Genomic DNA, 15,950 nt, shown 5'->3' with positions numbered 1-15,950 from the left:
AAACCAAAACGTGTGTTCACGACGTTTGGCCCGTTGTAGTGCGCGTAAACAAAACTATGGTTACATTGAGTTTAATCCTCCAAGTAACGTTGCAACTTCGTCAGCGTATTATGGTTGCAATCCGAATGCTGGAGCAGATTTTTTAGAGCAGAGTTTCGTTTGATACTCGAACGACTCATCAGTACGATCTCTTAGTCCCAAGACTGTATTCTGGCATCGATTGACTGAACGAGTAGACTTACGAGCTTTTTGATGAGAGAAACAAGTAACTCAATGAGATGACCACAATGACCACTGTTTATTTGAATGGTAAGTTAAACAGAAATCTTTGCTTAATTGCTCATTGTAATGCATTTGTTACTTGAATTAATAAAAAAAACAACGATGAGGTGTTTTAAGTTCCTCAAATGCGTCACACTGACTTTAAAATAATCTGATACGTTCCAGTTATACGGCTTTTTCTAATACGTCCCTTCTTCGATTTACCTTGAATATTATCACTTAACGTCATTCTTGAAGTTAATGTACAACATTTGCCAACATCAACAAACTACTTAACTGTAAAATTATGTCACCTGACATGCTGTTATTTTTAAGAAAACGATGGTTGGCCAACCATCGTTGGGCAAAAATTACTTGTTTTCCCAAACCACTGCCCCTGATTCACCAAATGTAATTAGTTCACGTTCTGTGAACAGGTGCAAGCATGCAGCTAGTCTGGTTCCATTACCCGAAATTCCCTGACGTCTATAATTTGTTCGGTTTCGTCTAAAGTAGGTCAGGGGAACCAGACTACAGGAACAGTATTTTCCCTGTTGCCCAGCATCCATGAACACAAAACTTTAAACAGGTCAGTGTATTAATATCAGCTACAAAATACCAATCTCAAAGTCAATCCATGTCTGAAAATTACTGTAAAATCACTAGTTGTATATTACATTAGTTAGAAGGACGGGGAAACTTTACTTTGAGATTTTTCATTACACTTTATACCTCAGAATGGTGGCTGCAGCAGCTAGAAGGAGATCTGGGAAAATTGGAGGAAGCTGCTCTAAACATGATCCACCAGAGACAGTCAACTGCAACTACGCTGAGAGCACTGGCGTCGGGTATTTCTGTTAAGTATCGACTGTCACATAAGCTTAAGGTGATCTAAAATGTGATACGTTGTTTCTAGTTTGTAATTATTTTGTTTTGTTTTGAATGTTATCCTTTTGTTAAACCACATGGTCTCACCATCCAACAAGGCAACGATTAATCTATGTGTTCTCCTTGTGTCATTTGATTCCCATCCAGTCCAACCGTCTTAAGTTTCACTCCTCCTTTTTTGGTCTTTTTACCCCTCCCCCCTCCCTTCACACTTATACCATATTAATTACCCTCCCCCGTCTGTCTTACCCGGTTTCCTATCTACTTGTGCCCCCTTCCCTATTATAACCCTCTCTTCCCCATTCACACTAATTATACCGCATTTCTACACTTTTTGTTCCCCTTGCATCATTCCTGCCTTCCTATACCCATCCTTTTCCTTTTACACTCAACTCATTTGTTGCCCTAATACCCCTTTGATCTTCGTCAACACTCTCTGCCCTCCCTATCCTTTGTGTTTCTCCACCCAACCCTGTGTTTCCCCTGCATAATGGTTTTATTGTTTCTCTGTCATTTAAGGCTGAAATACCAGGCCGCTATAATTTTTGGAATTTTAACTTTTGGCGATTTGTGAGTCTTCCATTTTTGGTAACCCTTCATTCACGCGCAGGAAGCAAGATTATTTTTAAGGAAAGTTGGTATTAGATTTTTTTTCTTCAGAGTTGAGGTGGTTGAACCGACGGTTACATATTCTGACCGTTTAAAAAAAAAATCGTCAAACATCAAACTTCCAAAGGAATAATGAATGAATAGGGGAAATGTTACACTACTAAAAACAATACAGAATATGATTTAAAGATCAAAGATGGTGAGTCGGTTGCCTCAAGGCGTATTGGCCAATCGGCGTGTAACAGGCAGTCCAGTTTATGCTTGCAGATCGGTACATAAATTGCCATAGACCCTAGTGATAATTACCATCACTTTCAAAAATCAGAAGAGTTAATCATCATTCTCTGTCTGTTTGGGAACATCAATTAAAGCTTTTTTCATCTTTCATTTTCTGGTCGATTTATTTTTTGCGTTATTCATTTGTACTCTCCTTTGTTCCCCCTGCATCATTCTTTCCTCCCTACCCATTCTTTCCCTTTTACACTCAAACTCATTTATACCCTTATCCCCCTTGATCTTCATCATCCCTCTCCCCCATCTCTCCACACGATTCAGAGTTTTCTTTTCTTACGAGTTGTTACATTTTCGGACCATTTTTTTTTTTTTTTTTTGTCAAAAGTTAAATTTCAATAGGAATAATGAATGAATATGGGACTTGTTACACTATAGGTTTTCCCGACTATCTTAAAATATTTTGTATTCAAATTCACCAACTTTATCATTCAATTTCGTCTAAGTAAAATATCATATGCTTTTAACAAATCAATGTAGTCATTTACCGTTAAAATTAAGAGTTTGGTCACCCTCTTAATCACCGGGTACAGAATATTCGTCATTACACGACAAATTCGTGTAAGCTGTTGCCGAATGGTATTCCTGAAGCCCATCTTCATAAAAAAATAATCCTCAGCTCTATTACAAAATAGAGCAATTTTAACGCCCAATTTCATCCATAGTTCACACAAATACGAGCTCGTAGTCCTGTGCACGGCTTCCAGCCTTTTTCAAAAACTCTCAAGTTGATGACCCACAAAATATTCTAATAGCAGAAAATGTTAGGGCATGCAAACCTTGAGTTGTACCGCGTTGACAATTCGTGGCATATTTACTAGCAAACAACCTTTAGGTCAGATGCCTACATTTAGTGAATGTCATTATGTTCTGTGTGGTTGTGCAGGTCAGATCATACAGGTACCACGTACCTTTCAGGTTGGTGGATATCATGCAATTGAGTTCAACGCGTTAGCTCCATTTCATAATGTGTTGATTTATCGAACAGGTTTTTGGAAGTATCGTTGGATTGCTAGCATGGCTCATTATCTTCATCGTCTACCTGGAACACATCACAACTCGACAGTTCGTCAACTCTCACCTTTCAGCAGGTGTGAGTGCTATCCTCGCTACTATTGGTGACCTGGCTGTCATAATAGCTTTTCGCATCTTTTCGTGTCATTGCAAGAAAATAACAGAGCGCGCCAACATAATAATCTCTGAAGAAAGACAATCACGCAAAGAGCTCAGATATGCAACCAGACGAGTGATTGACGCTTGGAGAGACATCACCAGGGCAATGGGAGTCTTCGAAGTGATGGCTCCCTCAGGCACGAACATATACACGGAGGTGGACTCTGTCAATGATCTCTTTGGGGAAGGACCTTCCGATGTTCACTTTTACTACAAATATGCCGTAAAAGAAGGGGCGGTGCAAGCAAAGTATGGCACATTTTGGGGGAAGTTATTCGCAATTGTTAATGCATTTCTGTTTCGTAAATTGTGGGGTATTTTTTTACTGTGTAATTTAACGTTTTTTTGTAATATGTACATGGTGACAATGTCATGCATAAAAATAAATGAAAATATTTCAGCAGTCGCCCAAAATATTCTTGCCAGAGCCGAGAGACTTACATGCCCCTCGGAGCATTTCGTGCGAGGCAGGGTGTTTTGCGTCAAAAGTCAAATGATGGCTAACCTGGAGAAAATTGCTGGCGGGGAAACAAGTGGGAATGGGCCTCTGCAGTGGGCGGGGACTGACAGCCGAGTACAGGTTCTGTATTTGAACCGGCAGAGTATGAACTCACTAATCGGACACGACGTATCTATGTCAGGATATTGTAGCAATGTGTAGTGTACGTAGTGAATGCATCCGGGTTCTTTTTAACTAATGGATCTACATGGTAAAAATCTGACACTTTCCGGGTCAAAACGACACTTCTGTGGATCATTTTCCGGCTCTTTCTGACCCCCTTTCTTGGCCAAAGTGTAATATTGACCCCGAAAAAAATATTAGGCTAAATAGATACCGGATTTATCCGGACTGGCTTGCTGTCTGAACGGCTGGCTGTCTGGCGGTTTGACTGGTTGGCTGGTTGGCTGGTTGGTTTGCTAGCTGGCTCTCTATGCAGACGAAACACATGGTTCTCACTTTGAAGTATAATATAAACTTGTAATTAGGAAATAATATTTTTAACAAATGAAATCAAAATCTTTATAATTAAAAAAAAAAAATCCAATAATTCAGTAGGAAGTGGTCAGGAACCACCTCAGATTGCTCAACAAAACTCTGAGAAACCACAAATCCCAGGTCCTATATGCATCGAAAGTTCAAATCACCTGATTGTTATAAATCGAACTGGTCCCACACTTGAAAAATACCTGGTCAGTTTGAGTCGGAATTATCCGGGTTCTATTTGTACTAACACTACATGGTCAAATAATGACACTTTGATGGGTCAAAACGACACTTTTGTGGATACTTGTCCAAGATATGTTGACCCTGCAGCCTTGGCAGAAGTGTCATTTAGACCCTGGAAAATAACCAGGCCAAGCATAACCTGGCCGGCTGGAGTTGGGTTGGCTGGCTGACTGGTTGGCTGGCTGACCGGCTTTAGGCAGATTTGCTGGCTGGCAGGCAGGCTCCTCAGGTGGCCGGCTTGAGAATGGATGGCTGGCTGGCTAGCTGGCGAGCTGGCTGGCTTGCTAGCACCGGCTATACGGGGATTACCTTGACTGGTTCGCATGATATTTACTTATTTTTGGGGTTTTAGGATACTGTATAATATACCTGACACTGCACTATTGTAAACGCTTAGTTAGCAATGAGAAATTTCAGAAATACCAATCACAGGCATTTAAGTCTTTTGAAACAACAACTCAATAGAACTTGAATAAAACGCAACTAATAAGCTTATTTTAGATGTGTAGCTCAATCGTCTGCCAAAAACGGGGACATCAATGAGAAAGCTTACCTTTGAAATCAAATAAAACGTTAGCTGATAGAATGCGAAAGTGCTACTTACACAGAATGATGCGACAATTATACAATACTTTCTTGGATTGTAAAAAAAGGTGTAAAATTATATTTTTTCAAAATACTTTCTTGGATTGTAAAAAAAGGTGTAAAATTAAAGTTTTAAATACTTTCTTAGATTGTAAAAGATGGTGTAAAAAAGGTGGACAGAAATGGGATATTATTTTCGCTTACAATTCCCATCGTTAGACTTGAATAAAGCTATCGGATGCCATTTCAATCAAAGTGTACTGTCTTAATTTCTATTCGTATCACAACATTAACTCCCTGGGTTAGAGTAAGGGTGGTTCAACACTACAAAAACTATAGGTTAAATATAACACCAGCGGTATATACTTGTATTGGTCTATTTATCAATGACGGTTTCGCATGAAGTTATTTCCTATAAATATTACACATCATCACAAATAAAAGGGAGAAATCTTAATTTAATACATGTTGTATTTCTTCGGTTATTTCTCGAAAAACGAGGTTGTGCCTTTTGTTCCGTAGTGAGGAAACATCCGGTTGAAGCTTTGTCAGTGGTGGTAACCACTAGTTATGTGGAGCGCCCTCTGTCCATGTTTAACATACATTTTTAGTTGATTAAAGTGTGCAGGTGATTTTGTTTGTAGTTATGCCCTTGAAACGAACGAACTTTCTATTCAGTAAAACAGGTATATTTTTTTTCAGAATGTGTTACTTGGGTTCCATGAAAATTGATTGGGATTGTATTTTTTGCGCTTAAATCACTATAAGACCATTGGTGTGCATATTTGATACCAGTGGTCATATCACTGCTGTGATCTTAGACTTTACTTTTTTTGCAGTGCACCGTTTCCCCACACACTTTAATGTGCCATATATTTGTTAGCTCTGAACATTGCTTAATTTACAAGATTCTCGACATTAGACCTTATGCGTATCAGCCATCTTAGACGGCAATGCCTTTGTTTTGCTGCGAAATGCATTAGCGAATCTTTGTATGTATGCGGTTGGTAATGACTGACAGTGACAGAGTATGTCTTTAAAGATGGCCGCTACGCATAAGGTCCATTTGACTTCAACATCAAATCAGGCGAGTCAGAGGGAAATGGTTTTGCATTGCTGGGATAGACCCGAGTAAACCTGATGTTCGTTCATGCATTACAACCAAACCAAATTAACACTAAATGCTCTCTGAGATACCTGTAACACATAAGGGAGATATGATGTGTGCTGACCCTGTGTTCGGATATGTGAATCCTGGCCTGATATACAGTACAACACCTCAATATATCCCCAGCATCTGATTGGTGGGACGTTGGTAGTGACTCGTCCCAACGCACGGTGCGGCCGTACGCGATCGTGACGTGTAGGGCCCCTGTTTTGTTTTGATCAAATTAGAGTCAAAAATAATTTTTATTGTTCAAAAATCACCTTTACAATCAAAAGGAGACTTTTCTCAATTCTAATGATACCCGTTATGCAATTTTGAACAGATTCTTGGGGTAGAAAAAAAACCACGTTTTTTCTGCGCGGTTTGTGCCTTGCGATTTAGCGCGCCGTGCGTGCTCACGGCACACCGCGCGATGATCGCCATCTTTATATTTTCGGGTCGTGTGTTGTGACCGCGCTGTGTCATCGTCATTTTACCCCCAAATTTCCCTCAAAATTTGAAACCCTGCCCTCCATCTATGACATACATGTTTATTGAGAATGTCGCACGGTCACACTTTTGACGGCTCTGACCAATCAGATGACGAGGATTGATGTTTTAAACGGTTTATACAATATATGACGAATGCTTCACGTTCATGCAATGAAAAAAATATTCGATGATAAATGAAATGTTCCATGCCACTCGGCTTCGTCTTGTGGAATGGAACATTTTCATCCATCACATCATGCAGTTAGTCTCACAAACATTCGTTATTTGTGCACCATTGTACTGCGACTGTCAGGCAACATGCTACTTGTAATTCTATTACTCAGAGTGAATAACCCCTTTAATATTGTGATCGATATATGCTACATATACAATAGACAATTAGGCATGACACAGGTAAATTCCCTGTGCAGTGATGATTGCGACACAACACTTACGTTCCGTGTTGATATTCCTACATGGGAGATTTAGTATGACAAACAGGTTCAATCCAGCAATTATCGGGACAATCATTTGGTTGCTGTTTTAAAATTTCGAGATTCAAGTTCAGTGGAATGCAAACTTAAAGACGTGCATACAAGATGAAGTTTCAGTGAAATGTATGAAAAGCGTTGTTTGCCTCCCACCATTTGTGTTAGGTTACGTGTAGTCATATTAAGGCTCGAGAGGATCAGGTACTTTTTGCAGGGGGTCAGGCCCGTTAGATTTTCCTTATCAGCAAATCAACGCTGAAAAGTGGAAAGCAAGCCTCCGTAAAATCGAAAAGCGGGGAGGTGGGGGTGGGAAGGGGGGGGGGGGAGGGGTCGGATATCCGATGGTCATGCACACTATCACACAATTGTATGCAAATACCACCCTTACCCTTGCTGGCTACGCCTCTGTGACCGAGTGTTGCGGACAGGCGGCCATATAGGTAATTATTATTATTAAAATTGCCACATCTATTTTTTTTTATTTTTTGGTGTCAGAGCAGAATCACCCCCATCCCCACTGGATCTGCTTCTGAGGTTGTGCCACCATGGCGCCGCTAGTAGTTAGTATAATAATGCAAACGCTTTAATTCACTGTTTCAAACACAGATATATCAGAGTGTATACGGAGGGACATGTTTTACAATTATATTAATGTCATTGTTTGGTCTCGGAATTCCCCTTTGTAGGTACTAATATAGTGCAAAATTAGTAGCGCAACTACGCCATTAGACTTGACTATATTAGACATGATTTATATTCGAATAAATGCACGGAAAAAAGTATGGCAAATAAACCGCTGACCTATTGAACTAGATGAACTTTGTTGTGATCTCCATGATCTTGGAACACTACAAACACAGTTAGAATCAAATAACCAGTGGCGTAGCCACCGGGGGTGCGTGGGGGGGGGCGACCGCCCCCCCCCTATGAAACCTTGTCGCCCCCCCCCCCCCCCGTCGTCCCCATCCCCCCCCACCCCCCTCACTGAGATTTTGAGTTTCTAAAAAAATTATCATTGATCTAAATCTAAATAGTCGCAAATGATCCACATGATGACCACTTAGAAACGACCCTTCTACCGGCGACCGCGGACCAGTAAGCTGACAACCGGCGTGACATAGCGCATAATGATAATCTAAAATGCGTATTAACACCCACTGCACTGCTCGCTCACACCATGGAACACGTATTATAGACAGGTGGTCCGTGGATCACACAGTTTCAGTCAGCGATATCACGCGAATCGTCCACGCACAAACTTTTCCTCCATTCATATAAGCTAAATAATAATAATCGACCAATTAAAATTCCTTGAAATTAATAGACCACGCCTCAACAAAAGTTCTTTTTTTGGCTAATTCTGATGCCGGGTAATGAAAGGGGTTTACAAGACATGACCAAAACTCCCGAAGGACGATGGACGAACTATTACTAATTTTCCTTAATTTCCTAAACTCTAATTATTATGATTTTGATAAATGAGTTTTAACATTCTTGAAAAATCTAAGATGGCCTTTCAATATTGGAATAAAAATACGGCAAGCTGGTCTGACCTTTCAAAGGGTTGTCAACTGGCAGATTTTTTTTCTCCTGATTACAGAAATTTCGCTGAATTTTAGGCTGTCTTTGCGAGGTTTTTTACTTCTTGTTTAGAAAAAATACAAAATAATGTAAATGCTTTTATTGTACTTTTACGAGGAGATTACGATCAATAAACCACCAAAGTGTAGGTCTACTAGACCATTTGAAATTTTATATTGAAAGGAGCCCTTAGGCCTACAGCCAAATGTTGCCGATAAACAAAGTGGAAAACTGACTGTTGTCTGATGAGTACGACGTGCATGCCATGGTCATCATCGGGTCCGCGAGATATGGATTTCAGCGTTGAGCAGCTTCGGGGTGCTTTCAGTTTCAGCATTCCATTCCTATTTTTTGATAATTCCCAGAGAAAGAACCACCAGTCTTACTGAAATTCAAGGTGAGTAAGTCAGTTCTTTATAAGTAATGAGACACGCAACATTACAATGACGCATGATCGACTAAACGTATGGCCTAGTGGCTTAGCCTCATGTGAGAGAAGCTTCTCCGCAATGAAGCTAAGGCAAAAAAAAAAATATTCGGTCTCTGGTCAGACCAAAGTTCCGGAATTGACACGGGGACGCGGCTTTTTTTTTTTTTTTTTTTTCCTTAAAGCTTCGATTGTACAGACAAGGTGGGGTACTATTTTGCTTTTTTGGTGTCCTCATGTACATTGGTGTCCTCCATAATTTGCCTGGGTGCTCTCGATCATTTGCCTTGGTGCAATTTGCCATTCCTTGGTGCTCTTTGGTAAAAAAAATTTGAGGAGTTGCGGCAATAGAGGGCGCGGTTTGAGCTACCGCGGAACATTTTTGTACGAAAGTGTCTAAGCGTTAAATTGGTATAGCGCCCTCTCGTGATTATGAATCTAGAAAATTCCAACGTGATTCCAATTTTAGTCACATTTGTCCTGAAATCATTCCGATAAACCTCGCAATTATTCCTTCAATCAAACGTAAAATCCCAGGTTAACCCAAATGTTCCTAATCATCTGTATGCCGTCCATCGGCGGCTGTGCGTAGAAGCTAACAGTGAGTAGATTTATAGATGATTTTAAGGGATATTTTTTTGGGGGGGGGGGGTTTGTAATGGATAAATAACGTGGGTTTCATCACATGTTGTTTTATGGGTACATGTACGTACATTTTATTGATCTTTTGACTCAGGATTATGCCCTCATATTTAATCATTATTGCTGGTTAATTTAGTGTAATTTGGGGCTTATAAAAGCTTATCTAATCCCTTGGTTTGTTAGATAATTTAGTTGATACTTGGGGAAATTATTACATGAATCTTAGTCCATTTTCATGTGTTTTTCATGTCACCTCATAAATGTAGGTTCCAATATTTATTATTGTATTAATTTGGTTTTCCTGTAGAACCACGGCCTACCACACGGCTTACACAACCTCCATTGCAGTTCACGGCTCCCATTCCACGGCTTAAAGTTTACATCAGTGAATTAACCTAATCAGCTCAGCTACTTCGTCATTGTAATGTGAGAACAATCAGTAATTAAAGGAGAGCACATCAACCAATCATAGACTCGTCACCAGTCTCCTGTCCTGCCCTTTCTTTCATGGTCCTTCGAGCCGGATTCGAACCAGCGACCTGCGGATTTTACCACAATGTCTGAACACCATGCCGATGATGTTCTGGCCAAGGAGAACCGTGATGAGTCTGTTGCCTCAAAGCACTCCGGCAGCCAACGTACTAATAGCTCATCAAGTTCCCGTAACTCACACCTATCCGGTCTTAGTGATAAGGATGCAGCTAAGATGCGAACACTCAGAAGAAGAATTCGTCTTAACGAGCTGGAGTGCCAACTCCAGGAAGATCAGACCGCTGATGAGCAACTTCGTAAACTTGACGAGCAGGCCCGCTCTGCCCGACTTAAAGCTGAAGAAGTGGAGCGACAGGCATTGCGAGAGCGTGAGGCCCTCACCTCCAAATTATCCCGTCAACGCAGAGTGCGGATTGCTCGTCAGGAACTCTGCGAGGCTGAAGCCATCAGCGCCATGTTGAATAACGAATCATCACCATCACATCCTTTAATGGGTACAGACGATCAGTCACCCCCACAGAGTGCATCCTCAACTCCACAACCAGACATGCAGCAAACATCCACAAGTGTTTCATCCGCTGTTTGTCATGGTAATCCAAGTGCTCCACTTGTGACATCTCACCCAGACATTCAGCAAGCACCCCCATGTGTTTCCTCCTCTGTCTGTCATCCGACTCCATCTGGTGCCCCATCCTCGACCTCACCACCGGACATTCAGCAAACACTACCCTGTGTTTCGACCTCTGTTTGTCATGGTGCCCCAGTGAGTGCGACCTTACCCGCATCAGTGGTAACCAGTGATGTCACTCCAAGACAAGGCATACCTACTCCAGGGACTTGTCCTCCGCACTTGCCATACCCAATGGCTTCTGTACCCTCCTTAACGGGGTCATCAACACCAACCGTTATGGATCTCCTTGTTGCATCATCACACGGGATCCCCAAACCTACCCTGCCAAAGTTTTCTGATGGGAAAGAGAAAGAATTCGCCCTCCTCAAGCTGGCTTTGGTGAACCTCATTGATGTGCATCCCCATCTTTCCGAACAGTATAAGTTCCAAATACTGATCGACAGACTTGGTGGCCGAGCATTAAAGCTTGCCAAGTCATTCCTGTACGCCAGTCAACCATACACCCAGGCCCTCCAAGCCCTCACTGGCAAGTATGGACAACCCAGACAACTTGTGCAGAGTGAAATTGGAGCCATCATGTCCACTCCTTCAATCAAGTATGGAGATACAGATGCATTTGATGACTTTTCTCTTGATGTTCTGTCACTCGTTGGAATGCTTCAAGCCTTGGAGGGCGCGGAGGGAGTTGAACTTCGATGTGGATCACATGTCGATCGTCTGCTGGGAAAACTGGCCCCGTCTCACCGAAACAGTTTCATGGAGCATTGCCTGAAGAAGGGCATACTGGAACCGAACTGCAGCAAGACATACACCTTGCCCCAGTTTGCAGAGTGGCTTCGCACAAAGTCACAGTCCCAGAGCTTCGCAAGTAGAGCTGTATCAAAACACATCTCAGCAGGCTCTAAACCAACCCACCAACAAAGCCAGCACCGAGCCCCAAAGAAGGAGGTTTCCCCAACTGTGTTCATGGCCTCACCGAACACAAAGGACAAACCCAAGTTCAAGCCTAAACCATACTGTCCCTACTGCGACAACAAGGAGCACTTCCTCGGTGGCTGCCCAGAGATCAAGAAGTTGAGCACCGACCAGATCATCCAATGGATCAAAGACAAGGGACGTTGTTGGAAATGTGGGCGAACTCATAAGCCAGAGGACTGCACATTGAAAAAGCCTTGTCATACCTGCAAGGAAATCCACCTCACTGTACTACATGATGCCGCCAAGAAGGCAACCAGTCATGTGTATAGGCTCCAGACTTCCAACCAAGCAGTCTTCGTGGACAAACCAACTCGCCCCCACAACGTCATGCTCAAGATTCTCCCAGTTACCCTCCATGGTCCAGGGGGATCCATCGACACATATGCCATACTGGATGACGGTTCTGAAAGAACCATGCTACTCCAGTCAGCAGCTGCCAGACTTAAGCTTCATGGCAACCCAGAGACTATGTTGCTCAGGACTGTTCGTGAAGACATTGTTGAATGTCAAGGCCAGTCTTGTACCTTCCAGATGACAGCTAGAGACCAACCTGAAGTGATGTACACTGTAACTGGAGCCTTCTCGGCCAGTAACTTGTGCCTATCCCAGTACACATGTCCTGTTGAAGATCTGCAACACCGCTACTCCCATCTCCGTCACCTTCAGTTGCCCGTAATCAATAATGCTTCTCCACAGGTCCTCATTGGATCTGATCAGGCGGATCTCATCGTGGCAAGACATCCAATCAAATCTGGCACACGTGGAGCTCCAGTTGCCATCAACACTAAGCTGGGTTGGACCCTCCAGGGACCTGCTGGGAACCAGAAGCAGCTGAAAGAACAGAAGGTTTTCAAAACTTCTCTGTTTCCACAAACTACCGACATCATGCAGCACGTGGAGAGGTTGTGGCAGGCTGATGTGCTACCGTACCTGAATGACAAGCAAGCTACCCGCTCTAAGCATGATCAGCAGGCAGTCCAGATGCTTGAGACCTCAACGCGTTGAAGTCAACGGGATACGGCGCTACGCCACACCGCTCCTGAGGCAAAGGGACGAGACGAAATTCCATGCCCCGAAAGAGGCAGTGCTACCGACTCTGAAGGGGACCGAGAAGAGACTCGACAAATACCCACAGCTTGCTGAGAAACACAACGATGCGGGTCACGTGAGGATCTTGCCAAAGGATGAGGCAGACAAGTCCGAAGAATCCTGGTTCATCCCACACCATACCGTATCGACTAGTATTCAACTGCTCCTTTCGGTACAACAACCAGATCCTTAATGAGCACCTTCTGCCAGGGCCAACACTCGGTGCATCACTCATAGGTGTACTACTCCGCTTCAGACAACACGCAGTAGCGATCTCAGGAGACATCAAAGCGATGTTTCATCAAGTACGCCTCCTACCAGAAGACCGATGCCTCTTCCGATTCCTGTGGCGCAACCTACAAGTCGACAAAGAGCCAGACATCTACGAATGGCAGGTGCTTCCCTTTGGCTCGACTTGTAGTCCCTGCTGTGCTACCTATGCTCTGAGAAAGCACGCCTTTGACCATGAGAAGGACTATCCAGAAGTTGCAAAGGCAGTCGACAAGTCCTTCTACGTTGACAACTGCTTGCAGAGTCTACCAGTCGAGACAGATGCCAAAGCCCTTGTCCAGAAGATGCGAAACCTGCTTTCTGACGGTGGGTTTGAAATACGACAGTGGGCCAGCAACGTTCCTGCTGTAGTAGAAGATCTCCCACCAGATGCCCGTTCTGATGGCTGTGAGCTGTGGTTAACCTTCGGGGAGACCAATTCCACTGAAGCCCCTCTTGGAATGTTGTGGGAATGCAGTTCAGATGCCCTGCTGTACCGCCACAGACCCATCAGCTATGACTGCCTCAACATGAGGAATATGTATAAGATCCTTGCGAGCCAGTACGACCCTATAGGGTACCTAACCCCATTTACAGCCCGAGCGAGAGTCATTGTCCAAGACCTGTGGAAGACGAAGCGCAACTGGGATGATCCACTTGAGCCGGGTGATATCAGAGACCAGTGGCAAGCCTGGGAGAGTGAACTTCCCCACCTGACTGGAGTGAAGCTTAACAGATGCTACACACCACCAAATGTCAAGACAGAGGCTGCCCATCGCCAACTTCACATTTTCTGTGATGCATCGTAGAGAGTTTACGGAGCTGTGGCTTACATCCGAACAGAAGATGAAGATCACAACGTCCATGTTAGCTTCATCATAGCCAGGTCCCGTGTTGCCCCCAAACGGCAACTCTCAATGCCTCGTCTAGAGCTCTCTGCAGCCTTAGCCGGTGCCCAACTAGCTGATCTTGTCCAGAAAGAGTTGACTCTTCCTCTTGATGAAGTCATCCTGTGGAGTGACTCGACTACTGTGCTCACCTGGCTGCAATCAGAATCCTGCCGGTATAAAGTGTTCGTTGGCACCCGTGTCGCAGAAATACAGACCCTGACCGATGTTGACAAGTGGCGGTATGTCGACACCAAGAACAACCCCACAGATGACCTTACGAGAGGCAAAACCCTGGTTGACCTCAGCCAAGCCAACAGATGGAGAGATGGTCCTTCCTTTCTCCGGTCGTCTCCCGACACATGGCCAGCTCACCCGTCTACACAGACAGAAGACCCATCTGAGTTCAAGAAGTCAACCTTCTGCGGTGCTGTGGTCGTCATTCAGCCCAACTTACCTGATCCATCCGAACATGACACCTGGAGTGACCTTGTTGCAGCTACCATGCAGCATCTTCATGGGGCGGCCGAGGATGCTGATCCTACCAAGTTGGTTGAACAACGGGTAGAAGCCGAGATGTTTCTTTATCAGTGTGCTCAACAAGATTCCTTCCCAGAGGAGATTGCTTGCATCCAAGCAGGCAAAGAGCTCCCCCGTGGTAGCAGACTCCTGCAGCTTGCTCCAGAGTATGACGAATCTTGCGGCCTCATCCGAGTGGGAGGACGTCTTCGTCGTACCCAAGATCTACCCAAAGACACCAAGCATCCCATCGTGATGAATCCAGCTCATCCCATAACAAAGCTTATCATCCGTGACTACGATGAGAAGTTGCTCCACTACGGACCCGAGCGCATCCTGGCAGAGATCCGACGTAAGTTTTGGATACTACGTGGAAGAGAAGCAATCCGAAAGCATCAACGCCAGTGCTTCGAATGCCAGAAGTGGAGAGCTAGCCCTCAAGTTCCGACGATGGGAGACTTGCCTCCAGCACGCCTCCGCCTCTTCAAGCCTCCCTTCTACTCAACAGGGGTAGACTGTTTCGGTCCAATGACGTGCAAGATTGGGAGAAGGAGCGAGAAGCGTTGGGGGATCATATTTAAATGTATGACCACCAGGGCCATTCACCTTGACCTACTAGACAGCCTCGATACTGACGCGTTCTTGATGGCCTTTAGACGGTTCATCTCCAGAAGAGGGAAACCATTTGAGATCCTGTGCGACTGTGGCACTAATTTCAAAGGAGGGGATAATGAGCTACGAGACGCCTTTGCTGCCATGGATCCCATCTTACAGCAGGAGCTTGCCAAGCACCAGGTCAAGTTTGAGAAAGATCAAGTCCGTGAAAGATGGCCTGAGAGTTGCCCTGAATGAGCAGTCCGTCCCTGAGTCAGTACTTCGCACCGTGCTCATTGAAGTCGAGGGAATCTTAAATTCCAAGCCTCTGGGGTATGTCTCATCTAATGTTGCAGATCCCGATCCAGTCACTCCAAACCTTCTGCTGATGGGGCGGCATGATGCGACTCTCCCTCAGGTTGTCTATCCTGCAAGGGATCTACTTGGCAGACGACGCTGGAAGCACAGCCAGGTCCTCGCTGATCACTTTTGGTCCGGGTTCGTCAAATCCTACTTGCCGACTCTCCAGGAGCGCCAGAAGTGGCGTACAGACCGTCCGAACCTGACCACCAATGATGTCGTTATGATTGTCGACCCAGCACTCAGCAGAGCTCAGTGGCCCATCGGAAGAGTTGCAGAGACCTTTCCGGGTTCCGACGGTCGTGTCCGCACTGC

General features: G+C 44.2%; 1 protein-coding gene across 1 annotated transcript; it reads left to right on the top strand.

Moving 5' to 3' along the window:
* The first annotated feature begins 13,100 nt into the window (after positions 1 to 13,100).
* On the top strand, positions 13,101 to 14,084 carry LOC119725652. The gene has a single exon (XM_038197180.1). The coding sequence runs from the start codon at positions 13,101 to 13,103 to the stop codon at positions 14,082 to 14,084; it is 984 nt and encodes a 327-aa protein (XP_038053108.1).
* Positions 14,085 to 15,950: the final 1,866 nt, after the last annotated feature.

The sequence above is a fragment of the Patiria miniata genome, unplaced genomic scaffold, assembly GCF_015706575.1.
Source record: "Patiria miniata isolate m_02_andy unplaced genomic scaffold, ASM1570657v1 HiC_scaffold_1, whole genome shotgun sequence".
In the NCBI taxonomy this organism is placed as follows: Eukaryota; Metazoa; Echinodermata; class Asteroidea; order Valvatida; family Asterinidae; genus Patiria; species Patiria miniata.
This window is presented reverse-complemented; position numbering and strand designations above follow the sequence as displayed.

Excerpts from the sequence above, each read along its gene's own strand:
- LOC119725652 (XM_038197180.1), top strand. The coding sequence starts at position 13,101 with ATGAGGCAGACAAGTCCGAAGAATCCTGGTTCATCCCACACCATACCG.